At 41.8% G+C, this 27,272-nt stretch overlaps 1 protein-coding gene across 1 annotated transcript; it reads left to right on the plus strand.

Annotated features, from left to right (window-relative positions):
- The first annotated feature begins 705 nt into the window (after positions 1-705).
- prokr1b (prokineticin receptor 1b) lies at positions 706-24,936 on the plus strand. The gene is made up of 2 exons (XM_014154809.2): positions 706-1,175; positions 24,028-24,936. Exons 1-2 carry the CDS (start codon positions 706-708, stop codon positions 24,737-24,739), a joined length of 1,182 nt encoding a protein of 393 aa, XP_014010284.1. The 3' UTR covers positions 24,740-24,936.
- The last annotated feature ends 2,336 nt before the right edge of the window (positions 24,937-27,272 follow it).

Genomic DNA, 27,272 nt, shown 5'->3' on the forward strand with positions numbered 1-27,272 from the left:
TTAAGCCTTTTTTCTGAGTGTTTCATAACACTATTGTGCGTTGGATGGTGTCCAGGTCATTACAGCTGGCTCATATTCCACGTTATTATTCCAACAATGAGAGTAAATTGGCAAATTCTCTTTCAGCTTTGTCTATCTCCTGACCACAAATCACTCTGACGCAATGTCCATTCATGTGGATTGAAGTGAATAATTTTACAACATACTTGTTAGGTACTTAACCCAGGGTTTCTCTTCAATAGAGAGCAGACTGGGGGCAAGAATCTGTGTCATTGACCAATAATAAAACTGATGAACAGAAAATATTGTTATAGCGGTTTTCATGATTATTTTACCAGCTCTGCAATGTCAACAGGGGCACCCACAAGATGCTACATTTATTCATGCTTATTTGATCCGGGGAGCATGTTTGCTTCTGAAATCAATGTTTAATGAGTTTTCACACATTCTCTGGTCTCTCTGTGAGTCTAAGTTGAGAACAACTGTGTTGCAGGTCAGTGGAAGATGTTCTCTTGGCTGTCTGAGTGACAAGTGGGATCTTCTCTACCCTCCAAAAGACCCTCCCTCATCCACCTCCATAGTTCCTGCAAGACACTGACACCATGACCCAAACATCTTCTGAAATGGTTCCTTGAAGACACTGAAATAATTTAGAAAGAAAACACAAATTAAAACAAGAAACCTAAAACTTATTGTGAATTCACCATGGGAGATCCCAACATCAGCCAGCTGGCTGCGGTGTACGCTGAGACCCCTGGCCACGTGCTGGGAAGTAGCGAGCTGGACCCGTTTACGGATAACTACGACACAGACTACGGTATTCCAGACAACGAGATTCCCGACACTACGCAGGGCACAGCCTTCTTCATTGCCACCATCGTCATCGCCATGGTGCTCATCTGCATTATGCTCGTCTGCGGTGTTGGCAACTTCCTGTTTATCGCTACTTTGGCACGGTACAAGAAGCTACGTAACCTCACTAACCTGCTCATAGCTAATCTGGCTATATCTGACTTCATAGTGTCAGTGGTGTGCTGCCCGTTCCTGGTGGATTACTATGTGGTGAAGCAGTTGTCCTGGGACCATGGCCTGGTGCTGTGTGCCTCCGTCAACTACATCAGAACTGTGTCTCTCTACGTGTCCACTAACGCACTGCTGGCTATCGCTGCAGACAGGTGGGTTAGTGCCTCATCCCCTTTTATTGGTGTTTTTCAATGACAGGTGTGTGTGTGCGCGTGTGTCCACTAATTGCCTTGCACTTGTCAGGATTTTTATCTTGTTGAAGGCACCTTGCCCCTTGTGTCAGCCTTGTAGCAATCAATAAGTGACTTAGCTAGCATAGTCTGCCATCAAAGTCAGTGTCAATGTCTCTAAATTGTCCCCTGTAAGTGTCTTCCTTCCTTTGTTGCAGCTTCATTAAATAGTACCCGCAAAACACCAGTCTCAACGTCAACAGCGCAGAGGCGACTCCGGGATGCTGGCCTTCTAGGCAGAGTTCCTCTGTCCAGTGTCTGTGTTCTTTTGCCCATCTTAATATTTTATTTTTATTGGTCAGTCTGAGATATGGCTTTTTCTTTGCAACTCTGCCTAGAAGGCCAGCATCCCGGAGTCGCCTCTTCACTGTTGACGTTAAAACGGGTGTTTTGCAGGTACTATTTAATGAAGCTGACAGTTGAGGACTTGTGAGGCGTCTGTTTCTCAAACTAGACTCTCTAACTTTCTTGTCCTCATGCTCAGTTGTGCACCGGGGCCTCCCACTCCTATTTCTATTCTGGTTAGAGACTGTTTGCTCTGTTCTGTGAAAAGAGTAGTACACAGTGTTGTACGAGATCTTCAGTTTCTTGGCAATTTCTCGCATGGAATAGCCTTCATTTCTCAGAACAAGAATAGACTGACGAGTTTCAGAATAAAGGTCTTTGTTTCTGGCCATTTTGAGCCTGTAATCGAACCTACAAATGCTGATGCTCCAGATACTAAATTAGTCTAAAGAAGGCCAGTTTTATTGCTTCTTTAATTAGCACAACTGTCATGTATACTCCCTCTCCGGCCTCTAGGTCATCAGGCTGCTGATTATCCTGCACACCTGTCACCATTGTCAAGCGCACCAGCACCTCATGACCTCATTATCTTCCCTATACAGTGAGGGAAAAAAGTATTTGATCCCCTGCTGATTTTGTACGTTTGCCCACTGACAAAGAAATGATCAGTCTATAATTTTAATGGTAGGTTTATTTGAACAGTGAGAGACAGAATAACAACAAAGAAATCTATAAAAACGCATGTCAAAAATGTTATCAATTGATTTGCATTTTAATGGAGGAAATAAGTATTTGACCCCTCTGCAAAACATGACTTAGTACTTGGAGGCAAAACCCTTGTTGGCAATCACAGAGGTCAGACGTTTCTTGTAGTTGGCCACCAGGTTTGCATACATCTCAGGAGAGATTTTGTCCCACTCCTCTTTGCAGATCTTCTCCAAGTCATTAAGGTTTCGAGGCTGACGTTTGGCAACTCGAACCTTCAGCTCCCTCCACAGATTTTCTATGGGATTAAGGTCTGGAGACTGGCTAGGCCACTCCAGGACCTACATGTGCTTCTTCTTGAGCCACTCCTTTGTTGCCATGGCCGTGTGTTTTGGGTCATTGTCATGCTGGAATACCCATCCATGACCCATTTTCAATGCCCTGGCTGAGGGAAGGAGGTTCTCACCCAAGATTTGACAGTACACGGCCCCCGTCCATCATCCCTTTGATGCGGTGAAGTTGTCCTGTCCCCTTAGCAGAAAAACACCCCCAAAGCATAATGTTTCCACCTCCATGTTTGACGGTGGGTATGGTGTTCTTGGGGTCATAGGCAGCATTCCTACTCCTCCAAACACGGCAAGTTGAGTTGATGCCAAAGAGCTCATTTTGGTCTCATCTGACCACAACACTTTCACCCAGTTGTCCTCTGAATCATTCAGATGTTCATTGGCAAACTTCAGACGGGCATGTATATGTGCTTTCTTGAGCAGGGGGACCTTGCGGGCGCTGCAGGATTTCAGTCCTTCACGGCGTAGTGTGTTACCAATTGTTTTCTTGGTGACTATGGTCCCAGCTTCCTTGTGATCATTGACAAGATCCTCCCGTGTAGTTCTGGGCTGATTCCTCACCGTTCTCATGATCATTGCAACTCCACGAGGTGAGATCTTGCATGGAGCCCCAGGCCGAGGGAGATTGACAGTTCTTTTGTGTTTCTTCCATTTGCGAATAATCACACCAACTGTTATCACCTTCTCACCATTCCGCCCATTCCAGCCTTGTGTAGGTCTACAATATTGTCCCTGACATCCTTGGAGAGCTCATTGGTCTAGGCCATGGTGGAGAGTTTGGAATCTGATTGATTGCTTCTGTGGACAGGTGTCTTTTATACAGGTAACAAACTGAGATTAGGAGCACTCCCTTTAAGAGTGTGGTCCTAATCTCAGCTCCTTACCTGTATAAAAGACACCTGGGAGCCAGAAATCTTTCTGATTGAGAGGGGGTCAAATACTTATTTACCTCATTAAAATGCAAATCAATTTATAACATTTTTGACATGCGTTTTTCTGGATTTTTGTTGTTGTTGTTCTGTCTCTCACTGTTCAAATAAACCTACCATTAAAATTATGGACTGATCATTTCTTTGTCAGTGGGCAAACGTACAAAATCAGCAGGGGATCAAATACTTTTTTCCTTCACTGTATCTGTCACTCCCCTTGGTTCTTTCCTCAGGTGTTATTAACTCTGTTTCATGTCGCTGCGTTGTTTGTGTTTCGTGTTTATTGTTTTCTTTATTTACTAAAACACTCACTCCCTGTACTTGCTTCCCGAGTCTCAGAGCACTAGTTACAGAATAACACCTCACCTAAGAGAAGCATCAGTGTTTTTTTTGTGACAGCGTAAATGACATTGGGTCCGTGGCCGTTCCAGGCTCTCATGCCTCAGCCAGATCGCCAGGCTCCGCTGCCTCAGCCGGCTCATCGGGCTTTCACGCCTCCGCTGGGTCGCCAGGCTCCCCTGCTTCCATCGGCTCGTCAGGCTCTCATACCTCATCCGGATCGCCAGGCTCCCCTGCCTCAGCCGGTCTGGCAGGTTCCCGCGCCCCAGCCGACTCGACAGGTTCCCACGCCTCAGCCGGCTTGACAGGGTCCCGCGCTTCAGCAGGGGTGACCGGTCCGCTCCTGATCCCTGGGTTTGTCCCCTTTGTCGGCATCCTGCGGCATGAGCCGCGCGTCGGGGAGGGGGTACTGTCACGAATATACTCTCCGGCCTCAAGGTCATCAGGCTGCTGATTATCCCACACACCTGTCACCATCGTCAAGCACATCAGCGCCTCATAACACTCACCTGGACTCCATCACCTCCTTGATTATCCTCCCTACATCTGTCACTCCCCTTGGTTCTTTCCTCAGGTGTTATTGACTCTGTTTCATGTCGGTGCGTTGTTTGTGTTTTGTGTTTATTTATTAAAACACTCACTTCCTGTACTTGCTTCCTGACTCTCAGCGCACTCGTTACAACAACAGTTTTCAGCTGTGCTAACATAATTGCAAACGGGTTTGCTAATGATCATTTAGCCTTTACAAATGATAAACTTGGATTAGCTAACACAACGTGCCATTGGAACACAGGAGTGATGGTTGCTGAAAATGGGCTTCTGTACGCCTATGTAGATATTCCATACAAAATCTGCCGTTTCCAGCTACAATAGTCCTTTACAACATTTAACCTCTATGGGCTAGGTGGGACGATTTCGTCCCACCTACTCAACAGCCAGTGTAATCCCGTGGCACGTTATTCAAATTCCTCAAAAATGCAAAAACTTCAATTTTTCAAACATATGACTATTTTACACCATTTTAAAGACAAGACTCTCATTAATCTAACCACACTGTCCGATTTCAAAAAGGCTTTGCAACGAAAGCAAAACATTAGATTACGTCAGCAGAGTACCCAGCCAGAAATAATCAGACACCCATTTTTCATGCTAGCATATAATGTCACATAAACCCAAACCACAGCTAAATGTAGCACTATCCTTTGATGATCTTCATCAGATGACAACCCTAGGACATTATGTTATACAATACATGCATGTTTTGTTCAATCAAGTTCATATTTATATCAAAAACCAGCTTTTTACATTAGCATGTGACTAGCATGTGACTAGCATTCCCACCGAACACTGCCGGTGAATTTACTAAATTGCTCACGATAAACGTTCACAAAAAGCATAACAATTATTTTAAGAATTATAGATACAGAACTCCTTTGTGCAATCGCGGTGTCCGATTTTAAAATAGCTTTTCGGTGAAAGCACATTTTGCAATATTCTGAGTAGATAGCCCGGCCATCACAGGCTAGCTATTTTGACACCCACCAAGTTTGGCACTCACCAAACTCAGATTTACTATAAGAAAAATGTTATTACCTTTGCTGTCTTCGTCAGAATGCACTCCCAGGACTTCTACTTCAATAACAAATGTTGGTTTGGTTCAAAATAATCCATAGTTATATCCAAATAGCGGCGTTTTGTTCGTGCGTTCAAGACACTATCCGAAAGAGTAAATAAGGGTGACGAGCATGGCGCAATTCGTGACAAAAAAATTCGAAATATTCCATTACCGTACTTTGAAGCATGTCAACCGCTGTTTAAAATCAATTTTTATGCCATTTTTATCATAAAAAAACGATAATATTCCGACCGGGAATCTGCGTTTAGGTAAACAGACGAAAGAAAATAAAGCATGGGGTCGACTCTGGCATGCGCCTAAGCCCATAGTACTCTGATCGGCCACTTGCCAAACACGATAAAGTGTTTCAGCCAGAGGCTGCCTCGATATCGTTCAGCTTTTTCCCGGGCTCTGAGAGCCTATGGGAGCCGTAGGAAGTGTCACGTTATAGCAAAGATCCTCAGTCTTCAATAAAAAGAGCCAAGATGAAACACAACTTTTCAGACAGGCCACTTCCTGCATGGAATCTTCTCAGGTTTTGGCCTGCCATATGAGTTCTGTTATACTCACAGACACCATTCAAACAGTTTTAGAAACTTAAGGGTGTTTTCTATCCAAAGCCAATAATTATATGCATATTCTAGTTACTGGGCAGGAGTAGTAACCAGATTAAATCGGGTACGTTTTTTATCCAGCCGTGTCAATACTGCCCCCTAGCCCTAACAGGTTAACAATGTCTGATATTTTGATGATATTTTAATGGACAAACAATGTGCCTTTCTTTCAAAAACAAGGACTTTCTAAATTACCCCAAACTTTTGAACGGTAGTGTACAAACTTTCCAGAAAGCCACAGGTTGGTTTGATGGAGTTTCTTACATACAGTTTCCACCTTTCAAATATTTTCTAAACAAACTAAAAGAGAGAGGAGGAAAGTAAGCTATTGGGGCACGTCTTTAATAAAAGATCAGCCTGCTGTACAGAAAATAATCGACTACACTCAGGCGGCATTTAGCTGCTTTATTTGTTCCTCATCAAAAAGACCAGTCTCATTTTTTCTTTGCTTGAACACCATATTTTATGTCCAAAACTGTATCAAAACGGTATTGTGAAAGAAGAATGTTGTATACAATTTTGTTCATGTCAATGGCTTGTGTCTATATTCATAGTCCTCTGAATTAGCCACAGCAGCAACCATTGCAAATTCAATTTTAGCCAATTTCTTTTTTTTTACTCCCCTCGATGTACTTTGAACATTTCATGACTCCAGGACCAACAAAATGTCTTTAAAATAGCTTCTGACGTTTCATAATTGGCCTTGCAAAGACGGGCATCTATTGGTAGATTGGAAAAAACAAAGCAGACATTGAATATCCCTTTAAGCATGGTGAAGTTATGAACTATACTTTGGATGTTGTATCAATATACCCAGTCACTACAAAGATACAGGCATCCTTCCTAACTCAGTTGCTGGAGAGGATGGAAACCGCTAAGTGATTTCACCATGAGGCCAGTGGTGACTTTAAAACAGTTACAGAGTTTAATTGTAGTTACTCCACAATATAAACCTAATTGAAATAGCGAAAAAAATTAAGCCTGTACAGAGTACAAATATTCCAAAACATGCATTCTGTTTGCAACAAGGCACTAAAGTAATACTGCTAAAAAAATCATTTTCGTCCTGAATACAAAGTGTTATGTTTGGGGCAAATCCAATGTAACACATTACTGAGTACGACACTCCATATTTTCAAGCATAGTGGTGGCTGCATCAGCTAGGGTATGCTTGTAATCGTTAAGGGCTGGGGAGTTTTTCAGGTGAAAAAATACATGGAATGCAGCTAAGGAGAGGCAAAATTGTAAAGGAAAACCTGGTTCAGTCTGCTTTCCACCTGACACTGGGAGACTATTTCCCTTTTCAGCAGGACAATAATCAAAAACACAAGGCCAGATCTACACTGGAGTTTCTATCCAAGAAGACAGTGAATGTTCCTTAGTGGCCAAGTAACAGTTTTGACTTAAATCTGCTTGAAAATCTATGGCAAGACCTGAAAATGGTTTTCTAGCAATGATCAACAACCAATTTTATAGAGCTTGAAGAATTTTGAAAATAATAATGAGCAGATGTTGCAGAATCCAGGTGAGGAAAGCTCTTGGAGACTTACCCAGAAAGACGTACAGCTGTAATCACTGCCAAAGGTGATTCTAACATGGGTGTTGAATATCTATCTAATCAAGATATAGTAGTGTTTGTCTTAAAAAAAAAATTTTTTTTTTTTACAAACGTTAGGATTTTTCTTCCACTTTGACATTGGAGTATTTTGTGTAGATCATTGACAAAAAAGACAATTAAATCCATTTGAATCCCAGTTTTTAACACAACAAAATGTTGAAAAAGTTTGAACACTTTCTGAAGGCACTGTATCTTACAAGAGACCACTGCTGGGGAGTAGTGAACTGTATGTAGTGCAACTAGTAATATAACTAGTTTCTTGGTGGTAGTTGAACTAAATTCAAATGTATGTAGTGTTTTAAGTACTTATTGTTTTGCTATGTAGCGGTGTAGATAACTACTGGAACAACACACTACATTTTTTGCAAAAATAAAATATGGAGGAAGTAGGCAATAATTTCCTTTCTTTTTTGGCATCAGACCTGCCTAATTCTCACTTGAAATATCGATTTTCTGTTTAATAGGCTAAATTACAATATTATGTTAACATATGACCCCAAAGTGATCTGTCTTGCAATTTGTTGTAATTGACATTTCAGATTTACATATGAGAATTTTTCAAAGTAACTTTAGTTAAGTCAACTATATTTTTCTTAAGGGTAGCTTAACTTCTTTCATTGTAAAGTAGCTGGTAGCTTGGTAAGCTATATTTTTAGAGTAGCTTCCCAAACACTTCAAGAGACTAAGTCAAAGGTCACACCATTTTTTTTTACATTTACATTTTAGTCATTTAGCAGACGCTCTTATCCAGAGCGACTTACAGTAGTGAATGCATACATTACATTTCATACATTTTTTTTCTGTGCTGGCCCCCCGTGGGAATCAAACCCACAACCCTGGCGTTGCAAACACCATGCTCTACCAACTGAGCTACAGGGCTGAGAAAAACATTTGTTACATTTGTTTATATTTGCCATCAACTCAACAAGGGATGTTGTACAATTGGCATTTTGGCAGTAGGCTGTTTTCATTCAAGTGTGGTGCAAGCTCTTGAACATATCTTAGAGCAGTATTTGTGGAAATTGCTTTTGAAATAAGAATTGAGTGAATGCCAAGGGTGTGTTATACAACCAACAATCAAATTACCATCTGGACTCTGGAGTACTCCTTGGAGATCCACAACAATGCAACAATTACCTAGAACTGTTTCTGGGAACATGTTGTGCATGTCTACACCCAGTCTGCAGTCGACTAGACATAAATGACCATGTGTGCTGCGATTCAGCCCTCTTAATGTATAATGTTAATTAGAATCACGCTCAGCATCGTGTACATATTGACTTCAGTTGATAACATGTTGTCCATTTGTTGAATGGATTCTGATTTCTACAGCTACCATTTCATTGCCCAGGGCTTTGACTGAACACTGTATGAGAAGTGTATAACACACTGTTATTGCTTATACTCTTATGGTAATAGTAGCTTTACATAAGTTTCGTCATATTTTGGTTGTGACTGCATCCTCCACTATATCACAACAACTTTGAAGCCACTGTGAGTCTAAATGATTTTACCAGCTCTGCTCACCATGGAGTGGCCCTACTCTATAGAGGGCTTGCAGTTGACGTACATCACCTCCTGGCGGCCATGTTGGAAGACCATCGCATTAACGATAACAGTGCCTAAAACTCGTTGATTCATCACCACGGTCATTTTCTGTGCAGTATTTGGCTGCTCTAACAAGTCAGGAAATCATGAAACACATTTGGTGACACCAAGGAGAAAAGACTCAAGAACTGTCTGAAAGTGAAGAAACCTTTTTGCCCGTCAAGACCTGAACCCAGACAGCTGTCAGTACAGGGTCTATGATAATTTAATCACTGGTAAGTCAAGTCTGATCAATTTCGAGTTTAGTTTAGCTGCTATGTTAACCCAGTGTTTTAACAACATCACCCAAAATGATCTAGCCAGATAGCTTTTAGTCTAGTTATTAGCATGTGTCGCGTGAGTTTCAAGTTTTTGCGAAGCAATTTGTTTCACCATAAAAAACACACATTTATATCAAAGGATTGCATGCATCTATCCTCGCATTTGCAGACTAATGAAAGCTACTATTCCTAATGTGATGAGTAGTTTGGATAGTCATAATTTAGGTTATTAATGAGTATGTAGTGGCATAAGTTATGTCTATAGGCTATATCAGAGACATTTCTTTACTTTGCACAAGAAAAATGTGGCCTTTGATAAATATTTCAGACACTTCTACCACACTTTCTACCACACTTGACAGGAGACATTAGCAGAGTCATTTTTAATTCAATGGTAGCCTAGGCCTACTCTGCTGACACTGACAAAAGATAAATTAAAACAACCTTGTCTTGAATGTAACCATGTAATCTAGGCCAATAAAATGAGGTCCATTGAGCCTGGAGGGGGACATTATTGTCAGAAATACTCCAGTGGCACTGACCCAATGATATTTTGTTGAGAACTTTATTTATAAGAGGGGATATGTATGGACATTACAGTACAAATGCCTCAATGGGACAGGACACCCTGCTGTGTTGACTATTGGTTGTTCCAGCCCAACAATAGATTTAATCTTTATTAGTGGTGTTGGAGGGCCAGTAGGAGGCACTCTTTCCTCTGGTCTAAATGCCCCAGGATAGTGATTGGGGACATTTCCCTGCGTATGGTGCTGTCTTTCGGATGGGTCGTTAAATGGGTGTCCTGATTCTCTGTGGTCACTAAAGATACCTTGGCACTTATCGTAAGAGTAGGGGTCTTAACCCTGGTGTCCTGGCTAAATTTCCAATCTGTCCCTCATTCCAATCATACCATCATGGTCACCAAATCATCCCCAGCTTCAAATTGGCTCATTCATCCCCCTCCTCTCCCCTGAAACTATTCCCCAGGTTGTTGCTGTAAATGAGAATGTGTTCTCAGTCAACTTACCTGGTAAAATAAAAATAAATAAGACACTAAAACACCTAAATGAGTTAAGCACAACCAAACAATTAGGAGCCCTGATGGTATAGGTAACCTGAAGAAGTGATATTCTAAAATCAGGTGTGCTTTTCATTTGTTTATGTACTGTAGGTTTACCAACTGTCCTCTATCAAGACACCGATGTCGACTGGATTCCCAGTGTGAAGATGAACAATGCTGCAGCAGCATCAGTTTCTACTTCTACTACTTCGTTCTTTTCCAGATATGAAAGGGGACATCCCTCAGTTATACAATATGGTTGTCAAATGCTGTGCTTTGGTCAATCTGAATGATTCTGTTGTGCCATTTGAGTAGAGATCACCTTCACCTTGTTGTCATGACACAAAATCGGTATGAATCCAGTATATTCATGTAATTTGGAACAGCATGTAAAAGACTATTGTTTGATATTGTAAACATATTTTAATAGTTGGCTATATTGTTGTATGGGTGATACCATTCTACTTATTCTGCTCCAGCCATTACCACGAGCCCGTTCTCCTCAATTAAGGTGCCACCAACCTCCTGTGTTCCACGTGCCACTCAGACCTCCTGGAAAAAAAGTATCTCACATTGAACTTAGTGGTAGTAGTAGTTGTGTGCATGTTTTAAGATAAGGATCCCATCTCTCCTGTTTCCAGACATTTCACCACCTAAACTACACGGGTTGGATTTGCACAAAACAATTTCATGTCAGCACAAGGCATGTGCAACATCTAGTATAATGATAAGCCACATTGTCTACTGCAGTGGTTCCCAAACGTTTTATAGTCCCGTACCCCTTCAAAGATTCAACCTCCAGCTGCGTACCCCCTGTAGCACCAGGTTCAGCGCACACTCAAATGTTGTTTTTTGCCATCATTGTAAGCCTGCCACACACACACTATACGATACATTTATTATACATAAGAATGAGTGTTTTTGACACAACCCGGCTCGTGGGAAGTGACAAAGTGCTCTTATAGGACCAGGGCACAAATAATAATATAATAATAATCAATAATTTTGCTCTTTATTTAACCATCCTACTGTCGTGTCTTTGGCTATGCCGGATTAAGTGATATGACATGCTAACTTATAAAATGATTTCTCTGTAATTAATATTACCTGATTAAGCTAATCATGTAAATGTAATTAACTAGAAAGTCGGGGCACCACGGAAGAACGTTTATAGAGCTGTTATCTTCCGAATAAACTCTTAAAATACTTAGTAATATTTTACCTCGATAGCAGTCAATATTAACCCTTGTCTTATTTTCAGTCTCATAATGAAAGTTGTAAGTTCTTGGCTATCTTCACGAACCCTGGCTAACAAGTTGAATCAGCAATACAAAATTGGGTTTAATTATTTATTTACTAAATACCTAACTAATCACACAGAATTACAAATACACAGAATACAATGACGTCATACAGAAAACGTCCTGGTGGACGGAACCTGTATCATGGCTGGTTACACAAAGGAAAGGGGGTTGGGCTTGAATGAAAAGCGGGAAGATTTAGGAACAAAGAAACAGCAGCTATGCTATCGTAAATACATTATCTTATGCATTCTAAATTACCGCCCATTTGGAAAAGGAAAATGCAATAAATATTTACTCTGAGCTGCGCTTCGGTAGATTGGTCGTAGATGCTGGCCGGGTTGGCCAACAGATCTTCCTGGCCGGAAGAATGTCAATGGTGGTCATTTGGATACGTGGTGGTATCTTCGTCTGGTTGTTAGACTGGATCCGTCGTCCGTCCTTTCCTAGCCCACGTAACTCAACGGCTAGGAAGTAGCACTTCTGTAGTGAATAAGCTCAAAGTTCATACCAGTTCATACCAGAGCTCACGCCGAGGTTGGCTTAGTTCTGTACTTGACATGTGTGTCCTTCTAACGTAGAGGCTGCAGACACTTTCCTTATGAAAACCCAAATCTCTCATTCGGAAGCTAAAATTACATTTCATCTCCTAACAAACATTTTCAATATCAAACATTTCAATTGCATAACAATTCCATGTGACTCTGATAACTAGAGGGCGTATACTTTCTCAGATACAGTTTATGTCGTCCTGTCATCAGTCATAATGTCTCAGATGACAACCGAACTGACATACATACTCATTACGTTCCCAAGCATATTTCCAACTGGTTTTATTAACAAAATATGTGGTACCTTTCCCCATTTGTTTGATGTTCCCAGACTCTCTATATTTAACACAGGCTATTCAAGTCCTTCAGTAGATTCAGAGAGGGGAAGTGGTAAAAGGTATTTATGGGGGGGGGGTCATAAACCTTACCCACAGGCCAACGTCATGACACTACATATAAAACTGTGAAAATTGTGAATAACTCACCACAGGTTAATGCAGACAGAGAAGAGCTCCAACTTCTTAATCATAGCCTCAATTTTGTCCCACACATTGAATATAGTTGCGGTGAGTTCCTGTAATCCTAGATTCAGATTATTCAGGTGAGAAAAAACATCACCCAGATAGACCAGTCGTGTTAGAAACTTGCCATCATGCAAGCGGTCAGACAAGTGAAAATTATGATCAGTAAAGAAAACTTTAAGCTCGTCTCGTCTATATTCAAAATAACATGTCAATACTTTGCCCCTTGATAACCTGCGTACTTCTGTATGTTGTAAAAGTTTTATTGCATTCAGCAGAAAATACACGAGAGTTCAGGGGCCTTCACTGTAGAGTCCAACATGTCTTTCAAGCTGTCAGACATTCCTTTGGCAGTAAGAGCCTCTCGGTGGATGCTGCAGTGTACCCAAGTGGCGTCAGGAGCAACTGCTTGCATGCGCGTTACCACTCCACTATGACTCCCTGTCATGGCTTTTGCACCATCAGTACAGATACCAACACTTCATGACCACCAAAGTCCATTTGATGTCACAAAGCTGTCCAGTACTTTATTAAAAATATCTTCTCCTGTTGTCCTGGTTCCCAGTGGTTTGCAGAAGAGGATGTCTTCCTTAATCGACCCCCCATAAACGTAACGGACATATAACAAGAGCTGTGCCTGGCCCGCCACGTCTGTTCACTCATCCAGCTGTAACGCATATAATTCACTGGCTTGTATGCGAAGCAGTAATTGTTTCAAAACATCTCCTACCATGTCACTGATGTGTCATGAAACAGTGTTGTTTGTTGAAGTCATTGTCTGTATAGTTTTTTGGGCCTTTTCCCCCAGCATTGTCCCAGCCATATCCGCGGCAGCAGGAAGAATTAATTCCTCCACAATAGTATGGGGCTTCCCTGTCCTAGCCACTCAGTAGCTCAACATATAAGACGCTTCAAGCCCCTTCTTATTAATGGTATCTGTTGCTTTTATACATGTCTTACTACTCGAAAGTAATCTTAATTCTTGCTCAAAAAACTCCCTTGGCTTATTTTTCAAATTGGCATGTTTTGTTTCTAAATGTCTGCGCAAGAGTGAAGGTTTCATTGAGTTGTGAGATAGTACTTTTGCACATATAACACACTGTGGCTGAGGAAAGGTACTACTCTCAATATAAGTGAACCCCAAATCAATGTAGTTCTCATCATATTTGCATCTCTTCGATGGTCCAACATCCATGTCTGTTGTTCGGTGCTTTCCCGGGTAAGGGGGCAGTAACTCTTCGGCTGCATCGGATTCCCAACTGTCAGTGTCCATGCTAGCTGGGCTAACAACAAATGTACAATTACTGATGCTAGCATTGGAAGTGTTCGTGGAAGCAGAACAACTTGTGTCGTCGACAGGTGCAGGTGTAGTACTGCTGGTAGTAAGAGTACTTCCAGTAGAGCTGGTATGTGTCTCTATGGATGTGGGCCTTACTTTTTTTAACCATTTATCCATTTTTTAGCAAAAAATGAGCAGCAGCTACGTTTGGCTACATACGGACCGTTAGTGGAATTCCCGCGAGAGGGAGGCTACCTGTATTTGACATTGTGTTGTTATTTTGATGAACACTAGATGGTTTAATTTTATTTTTGGCAGTGAAACGAGGCTACTCAGGCGAGAAAAAAAAGTCACCCAAATGTATAGCCCCGTTGGAAAATCTAAACGGACTGTTTGAAAATGTGAGATATTTTCTTTTTTTTTTATTAATAACAAAAATATATTGTCAGTCACATTTTTATTTAGCATACCCCCTACAGCTACTGCCCCATTACGCGTACCTCAGTTTGGGAATACCTGGTGTACTGGTATCGTTTTTAAAATGAGAACATATAGCTCAACAAAATGTAAACAATGTATGAGTTAAGCTATTCCCTGCTTCAGATGCACAATGTCAAGGGGTGCATTGCAGATGCCCATAAGGCTAATCTCAGGGTTTCCTAAACTCAGTCCTCGAAGGGGTGCACGTTTTGGCTTTTCCCTTAGCACTACACAGCTGAGCTGATTCAAATAATCAACTAATCATCAATCAATCAAATGTATTTATAAAGCCCTTTTTTACATTTGCATATGTCACACAATGCTATATAGAAACCCAGCATAAAACCCCAAACAGCAAGCAATGCAGATGTAGAAGCAGGCTAGGAAAAACTCCCTAGAAAGGCAGGAACCTAGGAAGAAACCTAGACAGGATCCAGGCTCTAAGGAGTGGCTAGTCCTCTTCTGGCTGTGCCAGGTGGAGATTATAAAAGTACATGGTAATTTAAGGCCAGATTGTTCTTCAAGATGTGCAAACGTTCATAGATGACTAGCAGGATCAAATAATAATCATTGGTTGTAGAATGTGCAACAGGTCAGTACCTCAGGAGTAAATGTCAGTTTGCTTTTTATAGCCGAGCATTGAGGTCGAGACAGCAGGTGCGGTGGATAAAGATCAAGCTTGGATAATTTGAATCAGCTGGGTAGTGTTAGTGCAAAAACCAAAACGTGCACCCCTTGGGGTCCTGAGGACAGAGTTTGGGAAACTCTGCGCTAATGCCATCATACTGTAGGGCCAGTGGTCCGGTGCTCAAGTACCCCCAACAGTACACATTTTTATTGTATTCCCAGACAAGCACACCTGATTCAACTTGTCAACTAATCATCAGACTCTCAATGAGTTGAATCAGGTATGTTTGTCTGGGCCTGCAACAAAAATGTGCTGTTAGGGTACTAAAGGGCTGGAAAACCACTGCTGTAGGCTTATGGCTGTACTGGCATTGCACGCCATTATCAGCTGCAAAATGGGTTCACATGGCTGATATCCTGAAAAAAGAGTGACAATCAAATAAAACTAATAAAAGAGTTTACAACTGTACGAAAAGTAAGTTAATGTTAATCTGAGAATACAACACAGACAAATTAGTGGCAGATTCCCTTATCCGCTATACTGCCGAATTGTGAGCTGTGATTAATCAACATTGACACTGTTCCACTTGAATAATAGTTTTAAGTTAACAATTAAACAAGTAAACACTTCAGAATCAAAACTTTCATATAATTTCACAAGTGTACAAGTAATCTAACTAATATGTAAAGGTTATACATAGTAGAGTTACAAGTAGGCTAAAACATAACTAAAACGTAATTTCCTCGCGCAAACTGCAGCGATAGTGGTCGATCAGGGCCCTGTCGTTCCATCCCGCTCCGGAGGCCAGGGTCTGAAAGTCCAAAGCGAACTCCTGTGCACTCTTCATCCCCTGCCGCAGGTGGAAAAGACGTTCACCCGCCGCTCTGCCCTCGGGCGGGTGGTCGAAGACTGCCCGGAAACGACGGGTGAACTACTCAAAGTGGTCCAGCACCGCATATCCTTCCACTCACACGGCGCTGGCCCACTCCAGGGCTTTCCCCGAGAGGCATGAGATGAGGGCGGACACCCTCTCACGTCCCGAAAGAGCCGGGTGGACGGTTGCCAGGTATAACTCCATCTGCAACAGGAAACCCTGGCAGCGGGCAGCCGTCTCATCGTACTCCCCGGGGAAGGTGAGGCGAATCCCACTAGAACCGGGGGAGGGGAAGTGCAGGGGGAGTGAATTGTGGAGGCCCTTGTTGTGCTGGTGGAGGTGCTGGATGAACTCTCCATCTCTCCCAGCGGTCCATAGCTTGGACGACGCGGTCCATGGCAGCGCCGAGATGGTGGAGCATCACTGTGTGTTCCTGGACACGCTCCTCGATCTCCATACCAGGGGCACCTGCTCCTGCTGACTCCATATTCGGGTGCGTAACTGGTGGAAGGGAAGTCAGACGCAGGAGAGCAGAACTAGGTAATAGCCAGAGCAGTTTAATTCCAAAACCAACGGCATCAAGAAAATAACAACTTGGGTACAAAACCCGACACGCACTAGTCCACATGTGCACAAGCACTTACAAACAAACAATACTACACAAAGACATGGGGGGAGAAGAGGGTTAAATACACAACACGTAATGAGGGAATGAAAACCAGGTGTGTGGGAAAACAAGATAAAACAATTGGAAAATGAAAAATGGACTGGCGATGGCTAGAAGACCGGTGACGTCGACCGCCGAACACCGCCCGAACAAGGAGAGGAACCGAATTCAGAAGAAGTCGTGACATCTACTTTCTTCACTGCCTCAGCATATAACTTCTGCACTAGTCTAACCCTGGGACCTCAACCTTGCTCTCTCGCACTGGACATTTCTGATCCCCAGCCCATGGTCACCCCTACAATTAACACATACCATTACTTTCCCCAATGCTACACATTCCTTTGTCTCATGCCCTTCTGCACACTTCTCACAGCTACAGTAGGGACCTTCCTCCTACACACTGCTGCCACATGCCCATAAGCTTGACACCTGTAACAATGTAATGTATTTGGCACAAAAGCTTGTATGGGATAACTTATGTATCCTAACATGCCTTTGTCGGGCAAAGACTCAACATCAAAACTCAAAGGAACAGACAATGAATTTTCTGTTTCACCACTCACACGCCTCTGTCTGCATCGCACTAAACGACGAGCATCACCGCTACCCCGTAATCAGTCATTTCAATGGCACCCTTTTCTTGAGAGCAAAACAATTCTCATCTCTTTTCCCCATTCGTTTAACGTGAAGCGCCTGTGCCCTCTGACCAGCAAAAACACAAACTATTTATATAAGACCACTTCTGGATACCTTCACTGACTCCACAGCAACCAAATCTGTTTTCACCCACCCTGAAACCACAAATGGATCAGCCAAAAGGCAAGGATCCACTTTTTCCCAAAATTTCACAGAGGGTCTTTATTCTGACCCTCGGTGCAAGACCCTTGGAGTAAAACAAGGTTGTCCACTATCGGCATATCTGTTTATTATGGCCATCAAAATGTTAGCTATTTAAAATCATATTCAACAAAAAATATATAGAGGGCCTAGAAATACAGGGCTTAAAAACAAAGGTGTCATTGTATGCTGATGTCACATCCTGACCAGTATAAGGGGTTATTTGTTATTGTAGTTTGGTCAGGACGTGGCAGGGGTATTTGTTTAGAGTGTTTCGGGGTTTGTTGGGCTATGTGTTTATGTAGAGGGGGATTGTTTAGAGTGTTCTGTGGTTTTTGGTTATGTTCTATGTTAGTATATTTCTATGTTCTGGTCTAGTCTTTCTAGTTCTATGTTTAGGGTTATTGGTTTGACCTTCAATTGGAGGCAGCTGTTCCTCGTTGCCTCTGATTGAAGGTCCTATAAGGTCCTATATGGTGTTTTTGTAATGGGTTTTGTGGGTAATTGTTTTTGCACTGCTGTGTTTAGCCTGCAATACTGTGCGTCGGTTCGTTTTCTTGTTAGTTAAGTGTTCAATAAAAGTTAAAATGAGCACTCAACCCGCTGCGCCTTGGTCTACTACATACGACGACCGTTACAGCTGATGACATAAATTTCTTCTTAAATCCGCAATCTGGATCCCTGCACAGCCTCAATGTGGATCTGGATTACAATCAAACTATGATAAAGTGTACCATATTACGCATTGGATCGCTAAAAAATACAACTTTTAGGTTTCTGTGTAGTTTACCAATAAAATGGTCTGACGGTGAAGTGGACATACTCGGTATTCATATCCCTAACGAAATAAAGGAACTTACTACAACAAATTTTTACAGAAAGTTAGCCAAAATAGATAAGCTCTTGCTACCATGGAGAGATAAATACCTGTCTATTTGTGGAAAAATCACCCTGAGTAATTATTTAGTCATATCCCGGTTTACCTATTTACTTATGGCACTGTCTACGCCGAACGATTTGTCTTTCAAATTATTTGAGCCAAAAATATTTCACTTTATTTGGAATGGCAAGCCAGACAAAATAAAACGGGCTTATTTATATAAGAAAAATGAGTTTGGGTGGCAAAAATGACTAAATATTAAAGTGTTAAACCTCTCACTAAAAGCATCAGTCATACAAAAGTTATACTTAGACCCGAACTGGTTCTCCAGTAGATTAGTAAGAATGTCTCATCCCTTGTTCAAAAATTGTCACTTTCAGTTAATTGAAAATGGAACCTTTTTCACAATATCGCCCTTTCTAAAACAAGACATTCAAAGCTGGTTGCAATTCCAGTTTCATCCTCCAGACAACACAGAACAAATAATATAACAAATTATATGGTTAATTTCAAATATAGTAATTGATAAAAAAAAACATTATTTATGGAAATCCAATTTTTTGAAGTAATTATCTTTGTTAAATATTATGAATAGGAAAGGTGGAGTTATGTCACATGTGAAGTTAACAAACATACTGTATATGGAAATGTTTGCTCTCTCCAAAATTACAACCAACTGATTGCGGCATTACTGCAAAAATGGAGGAGGCAAGTGGAAGGGGGAGAAGGTAGGGAACATGTTTGTTTGGCAAAATTAGCACACAAAAAAAACATGAATAAAAAAATATATCCGATTTTTACTTGAGGACCAAAATGTTGACCGCGACACCATACAGGTTACAAAATAGCTGGTAAGAGATTTTCGATGTGCCGATTCCATGGCACCTGGTTTATGAACTGATACGCAAAACAACGCTTGATTCAAAACAGAGGGATAGAATCATTTGATCATTTGATCACTTATTTTCTGGTTACAGGTACGGGAATATATAAAAAATTAATCCTGCAATAGCACTGTTGGGGAATTTGGAAAACCATCGTCAATCAATCAACAATATAACAATAATTTTAGCAATTTTTTTAATCTTTAACTTACAATCTGTATACAGTATACTATGCAATTAGACAGGTTCAGAATTTATGTGAAACATCATAGCACAGTAGAAAAATATATGACACATGGAAATCATAAGAGGGTGGTTTACAAAGATAGATGGGATGGAATGAGAATAGATGAGAGGTGGGTTTAAAAGCTCATTTTGACCAAAAACATGATTTATAATATAAGTATAGACAGTATAAGTACTATCTATCTAGATGTAACATATATCAAAATATCAAATACCATTATTCTTGCTATGTAATTATTGTAAAAAAGGGCCATGTATGTAAAATGTGTGTAGAATACACTACCGTTAACATAATTGCAAAAGGGTTTTCTAATGATCAATTATCCTTTTAAAATCATGAACTTGGATTATGCTAACACAACGTGCCATTGGAACTCAGGAGTGATGGTTGCTGATACTGGGCCTCTGTGCATTATCAGCAACCATCACAACATTGACAATGTTTACACTGTATTTCTGATCAATTTTATGTTATTTTAATGGACAAAAAAATGCTTTTCTTTCAAAAACAAGGACATTTCAAAGTGACCCCAAACTTTTGAACGGTAACAGCAAAGTTTACTTTTGGAGGGCCCAAAAAATTATAATAACAATAGAAAAAACTATTGGCCTATAGCAAATGCAGCATATGGTATACATTTTTCACATGCAAATAGCACTTTTCGGTAGTGCTCAAAGCATAGCATTCCATGAGAGCAACACAGCAGAGTAGGATAATACAGTGCCTTCAGAAAGTATTCACACCCCTTAACTTTTTCCACATTTTGTTTTGTTACAGCCTGTGTTGCATGTACTCACTCTGTGTGCAATTAAGGGGAATTTAATCTAAAAGTAACTGAAAGTAATCAGGTTATGTTATTGATTACAATTTCGGGCAAGTAACTAACGGATTACATTTAGAAAGTAACCTACCCAACCCTAAATTATGACAAGGCTGTTTGAAATGTACTAATAGCCCAGCTTAAGTTTTTCCTGGAAGATAGAGTGGAGATTGACCATATTGGAATAAGCAAAGGTTTGATTGTACCATCAAAGGAGCATTTACCCTATTTACCCTGGCTGATAGCCTGACGAGGTACGATCACGAATATCCTACCAACGGGACATCAAAAACTGTAATATCCTATGTTTCACGGAATCATGGCTGAATGACGACATGGCTATTCAGCTAGCGGGATGCATGCTGCACCGGCAAGATAGAACAACACACTCCGGTAAGACGGGGGGGGTCTTTACCACCACAGACAGATGCTGGCACTAAGACCGCACTCAATCAGCTGTATAAGGAAATAAGCAAACAGGGAACCACTCACCCAGAGGCAGCACTCCTAGTGGCCGGAGACTTTGATGCTGGGAAACTTAAATCAGTTCTACCAAATTTCCATCAACATGTTAAATGTGCAACCAGAGGGGAAAAAATTCTATATCACCTGTACTCCACACACAGAAACACCTACAAAGCTCTCCCTCGCCCTCCATTTGGTAAATCCGACCACAACTCTATCCTCCTGATTCCTGCTTACAAGCAAAAATTAAAGCAGGAAGCACCAGTGACTCGGTCTATAAAAAAGTGATCAGATGAAGCAGATGCTAAACTACAGGACTGTTTTGCTATCACAGACTGGAACATGTTCCGGGATTCTTCCGATGGCATTGAGGAGTACACCACATAACTTACTGGCTTTATCAATAAGTGCATCGAGGACGTCGTCCCCACAGTGACTGTACGTACATACCCCAACCAGAAGCCATGGATTACAGGCAACATTTGCACTGAGCTAAAGGGTAGAGCTGCCGCTTTCAAGGTGTGGGACTCTAACCCGGAAGCTTACAAGAAATCCTGCTAATCCCTGCGACGAGCCATCAAACAGGCAAAGTGTTATTACAAGGCTAAGATTGAATCGTACTACACCGGCTCCGAGGATCGTCTTATGTGGCAGGGCTTGCAAACTATTACAGACTACAAAGGGAAGCACAGCCGCGAGCTGCCCAGTGACATGAGCCTACCAGATGAGCTAAATCACTTCTATACTCGCTTTGAGGCAAGCAACACTGAGGCATGCATGAGAGCATCAGCAGTTCTGGACAACTGTGTGATCACACTCTCCGTAGCTGACGTGAGTAAGACCTTTAAACAGGTCAACATACACAAGGCTGTGGGGCCAGACGGATTACCAGGACGTGTGCTCCGGGCATGTGCTGACCAACTGGCAGGTGTCTTCACCGACATTTTCAACATGTCCCTGATTAAGTCTGTAATACCAACATGTTTCAAGCAGACCACCATAGTCCCTGTGCCCAAGAACACAAAGGCAACCTGCCTAAATGACTACAGACCCGTAGCACTCACGTCTGTAGCCATGAAGTGCTTTGAAAGGTTGGTAATGGCTCACATCAACACCATTATCCCAGAAACCCTAGACCCACTCCAATTTGCATACCGCCCAAACAGATCTACAGAGGATGCAATCTCTATTGCACTCCACACTGCCCTTTCCCACCTGGTCAAAAGGAACACTTATGTGAGAATGCTATTCATTGACTACAGCTCAGTGTTCAACACCATAGTACCCTCAAAGCTCATCACTAAGCTAAGGATACTGGGACTAAACACCTCCTTCTGCAACTGGATCCTGGACTTCCTGACAGGCCGCCCCCAGATGGTGAGGGTAGGTAGCAACACATCTGCTATGCTGATCCTCAACACTGGTGCTCCCCAGGGGTGCGTGCTCAGTCCCCTCCTGTACTCCCTGTTCACCCACGACTGCATGGCCAGGCATGACTCCAACACCATCATTAAGTTTGCAGACGACACCACAGTGGTAGCCCTGATCACCGACAATGACGAGACAGCCTATAGGGAGGAAGTCAGAGACTTCGCCGAGTGGTGCCAGAATAACAACCTATCCCTCAACGTAACCAAGACTAAGGAGATTATTGTGGACTACAGGAAAAGGAGGACCGAGCACACCCCCATTCTCATCGACGGGGCTGTAGTGGAGCAGGTTGAGAGCTTAATGTTCCTTGGTGTCCACATCAACAACAAACTAGAATGGTCCAAACACACCAAGACAGTCATGATGAGGGAACGACAAAGCCTATTCCCCCTCAGGAAACTAAAATGATTTGGCATGGGTCCTGAGATCCTCAAAAGGTTCTACAGCTGCAACATCGAGAGCATCCTGACTGGTTGCATCACTGCCTGGTACGGCAACTGCTCGGCCTCTGACCGCAAGGCACTACAGAGGGTAGTGCGTACGGCCCAGTACATCATTGGGACTAAGCTGCCTGCTATCCAGGACCTCTACACCAGGCGGTGTCAGAGGAAGGCCCTAAAAATTGTCAAAGACCCCAGCCACCCCAGTCATAGACTGTTCTCTCTACTACTGCATGGCAAGCGGTACCGGAGTGCCAAGTCTAGGACAAAAAGGCATCTCAACAGTTTTTACCCCCAATCGATAAGACTCCTGAACAGGTAATCAAATGGCTACCCGGAATATTTGCATTGTGTGCCCCCCCACGTACATTCATGTACATACTACCTCAATTGGCCCAACCAACCATCCTCATCTCCATCCCTTCTGCCTACTTTGCCTCCGTGACCATGTACCCTCATGGCTAACCGGGCTATCTGCATTGTGTCCCACCCACCACCCGCCAACCCCTCTTTTATGCTACTGCTACTCTCTGTTCATCATTTATGCATAGTCACTTTAACCATATTTACATGTACATACTACCTCAATCAGCCTGACTAACCGGTGTCTGTATGTAGCCTCGCTACTTGTATAGCCTCGCTACTGTATATAGCCTGTCTTTTTACTGTTGTTTTATTTCTTTACCTACCTATTGTTCACCTAATACCTTTTTTGCACTATTGGTTAGAGCCTGTAAGTAAGCATTTCATTGTAAGGTCTACACCTGTTGTATTCAGTGCACGTGACAAATAAACTTTGATTTCATCTACTAAAGATATTCAACCACTCTAGGTGGAGCATGGAAAACTGTTAGTATATTTTCATTGGAATTTTTGTTTGTTCCTACAGGAGCAGCTCAAAATTGTTTATAGATCCCACTAGGATTGGTTCGCTCATAATGTCATGCACCTTGGTTAAATTGAAAGGACTAGCGAGAGTATACTTTTCATTTGCATGTGTCCTAGTAGCCTGATGAAAATATATACTGACAAAAATATCCTTTCTGCTAGTTTTTATGTACCTTAATACACCCTCTCCTCTGTCCTCAGGTACATGGCCATCGTCCATCCTCTGAGGCCTCGTATGAAGTACCAGACGGCCTACTGTCTGATCACTGGTGTCTGGGTCGTACCTATCCTTATCTCCATCCCTTCTGCCTACTTTGCCTCCGAGACCATGTACCCTCATGGCGGTGCCAGCACCTCTCAGAACACCCACAAGACCTTCTGTGCCCAGATCTGGCCTGTGGACCAGCAGGCCTACTACCGCTCCTACTTCCTGTTTATATTTGCCCTGGAGTTCCTTGGGCCCGTTTTTGTCATGGCGATATGTTACGCACGGATCTCCCGTGAGCTCTGGTTCAAGAGTGTCCCGGGCTTCCAGACGGAGCAGATCCGGAAGAGGTTGCGTTGTCGGCGGAAGACAGTCATGGTCCTGATCGGGATCCTGACATCATACATTCTGTGCTGGGCACCATATTACGGCTTCACCATCCTACGCGACTTCCACCCAACGCTCATCTCCCGCCAGAGGAACTCCCTGGTGGCCTTCTACATTATTGAGTGCATCGCCATGAGCAACAGCATGATAAACACCTTCTGCTTTGTCAGTGTCAAGAACAACACGGTCAAATACCTGAAAAGGATTGTGCTGCTGCGCTGGAGGTCCACCTATGCTCCCAGTAAGACTGTGGATGAGACAGACATCCGGACGTCCTCCATGCCGGTGACCGAGGAGGTCAAATGCATTCGCCTGAGATGAACGAGGAGACACCATTTTGAAACATTCAGATCTTGTGATGTCTTTGTTGGTGTTTTGGCACAACAGAAACTTTTACAGAAACAACAGAAACTTATGTTAATATTGTTTTATGACATCTTCACACCATCTCAGTGATAGCATACACAGTACTGTTGAAAAAGGATATTTCACTTCCTGTTTTGGCAGCATGCAGTGAACACACGAGTCGGCCAGCTGCTCTTAACAAACATTTATTTCATTTCAAATGTAAGAAGAAAAAATGTCTTCTCCTTTATTCTGCTCAAATTTGCAGCAATTAATCTACTGATCAAATAGCCTACAAGCCGTCAGTGCATTTCCTGAAAATGAATAACACACTTCAGGGTTGATTTTCTCTAAACAGCCGATCAGTGACACTTCCGTTTGAACAAGCTCTGCTGCACTAAATTCTGAGATTGGTTGCACACATTGGATATTGTTGCAAAGCTCAGAATCTCCTCTTTTCAACAATATAATGATGAGTCCAATATACATTACCAGTAAAAAGTTAACACATACCTACTTATTCACAGGTTTTTCTTTATTTTGACTATTTTCTACATAATAATAGTGAAGACATCAAAACTATGAAATAACACATATGGAAACGTAGAAATCAAAAAAGTGTTAAACAAATCAAAATATATTTTATATTTGAGATTCCTCAAAGTAGTCACCCTTTGCCTTGATGAGAGCTTTGCACAATCTTGGTATTCTCTCAACCAGCTTCATGAGGTAGTCACCTGGAATGTATTTCAATTAACAGGTATGCCTTGTTAAAAGTTAATTTGTGGAATTTATTTCCTTCTTAATGCGTTGAGCCAATCAGTTGTGTTGTGACAAGGTAGGGGTGGCTTACAGAAGATAGCCCTATTTGCTATAAGACCAAGTCCATATTATGGCAAGAGCAGCTCAAATAAGCAAAGAGAAACAAAATACCATCATTACTTTAAGACATGAAGGTCAGTCAATCTGGAAAATGTCAAGAACTTCAAAAGTTTCTTCAAGCGCAGTCACAAAAACCATCAAGCGCTATGATTAAACTGGCAATCATAAAGACCGCCACAGGAAAGGAAGAAGCAGAGTTACCTCTGCTGCAGAGGATAACTTCCTTAGAGTAACCAGCCTCAGAAATCGGCAATTAATTGTACCTCAGATTGCAGCCCAAATAAGTAACAGACACATCTCAACATCAACTGTTCAGAGGAGACTGCATGAATCAGGCCTTCATGGTCAAATTGCTGCAAGGAAACCAATACTAAAAGACACCAATAAGAATAAGAGACCTGCTTGGCCCAAGAAACACGAGCAATGGACATTAGACCGGTGGAAATCTGTCCTTTGGTCTGATGAGTCCAAATTTGAGATTTTTGGTTCCAACCGTTGTGTCTTTGTGAGACGCAGAGTAGGTGAACGGATGATCTCCGCATGTGTGGTTCCCACCGTGAAGCATGCAGGAGATGTGATGGTGTGGGGCTGCTTTGCTGGTGACACTGTCAGTGATTTATTTAGAATTCAAGGCACAATTAACCAGCATTGCTACCACAGCATTCTGCAGCGATATGCCATCCCATCTGGTTTGCATATGTGTTATTTCATAGTTTTGATGTCTTCACTATTATTCTACATTGTAGATAATAGTCAAAATAAAGAAAAACCCTTGAATGAGAAGGTGTGTCCAAACTTTTGACTGATACTGTATATGTCAGGGTCCATGCAACTGACAAGGATGGAGCAAGTCACATATAAGGTTCTATGGACACAGGACGGATAATGGTCAGGTGGTAAGATTCCTTTTCAATTTGCTCATTGGCTGTTGATCAATGGAATGGGAATGAACTCAAAAAGCCAGTCGACTTTTTTCATTTTTCACTCTTATTTTCCTTGAATATGCTGTTTCACCCTTCAATTTGATATTTAATTAAGCCAAGCGTCTTTTGATATGACGCTTCGTAAGAAAACAAGTGACAAATGAATAGCCCAAGATTGACACAACACTTGGTCATAATGATTTTGTTATTACAAAGAATATAGCGCTCACATTTAACTGAAATACTGAAATAACATGACTTAGGTTTTTTATTTATCTATGAAGGGTGTTTTTCCATCTGTCTTATTTTCCTTTTAATTTTAAGTGTTTCTCTACATAGCATTATCCAAGATCTAGACCGCTAATCTCCTTACTCATTATATATTATATTAGGAGATAGATGCTAAGCAGCTCGCTATGCTGCAGCCCTGCATCTGTCCAGGGTGGGACAATGATGTATATAAACCCTGGATTGCGGATGCTATGTATTGGCCATTGAGAGGCTTTGAAGCCGCCGGTCGATCGGCCATATTGGCAGTCCTAATTAGGAGCAGTCCTCCATAGAAATAAATGGAATTCTACAGTATTTCAATTAAATACGACACAATTGTATTTAAGTATTTTTGTGTTGTAGTGGGGACAATAACATTAGTAATCTCAAAAAAAATTATACTTTAGAGAAAATGTTTCAATATATTTTTTCAA

The sequence above is a fragment of the Salmo salar genome, chromosome ssa18 (assembly GCF_905237065.1).
Source record: "Salmo salar chromosome ssa18, Ssal_v3.1, whole genome shotgun sequence".
Classification (NCBI taxonomy): domain Eukaryota; kingdom Metazoa; phylum Chordata; class Actinopteri; order Salmoniformes; family Salmonidae; genus Salmo; species Salmo salar.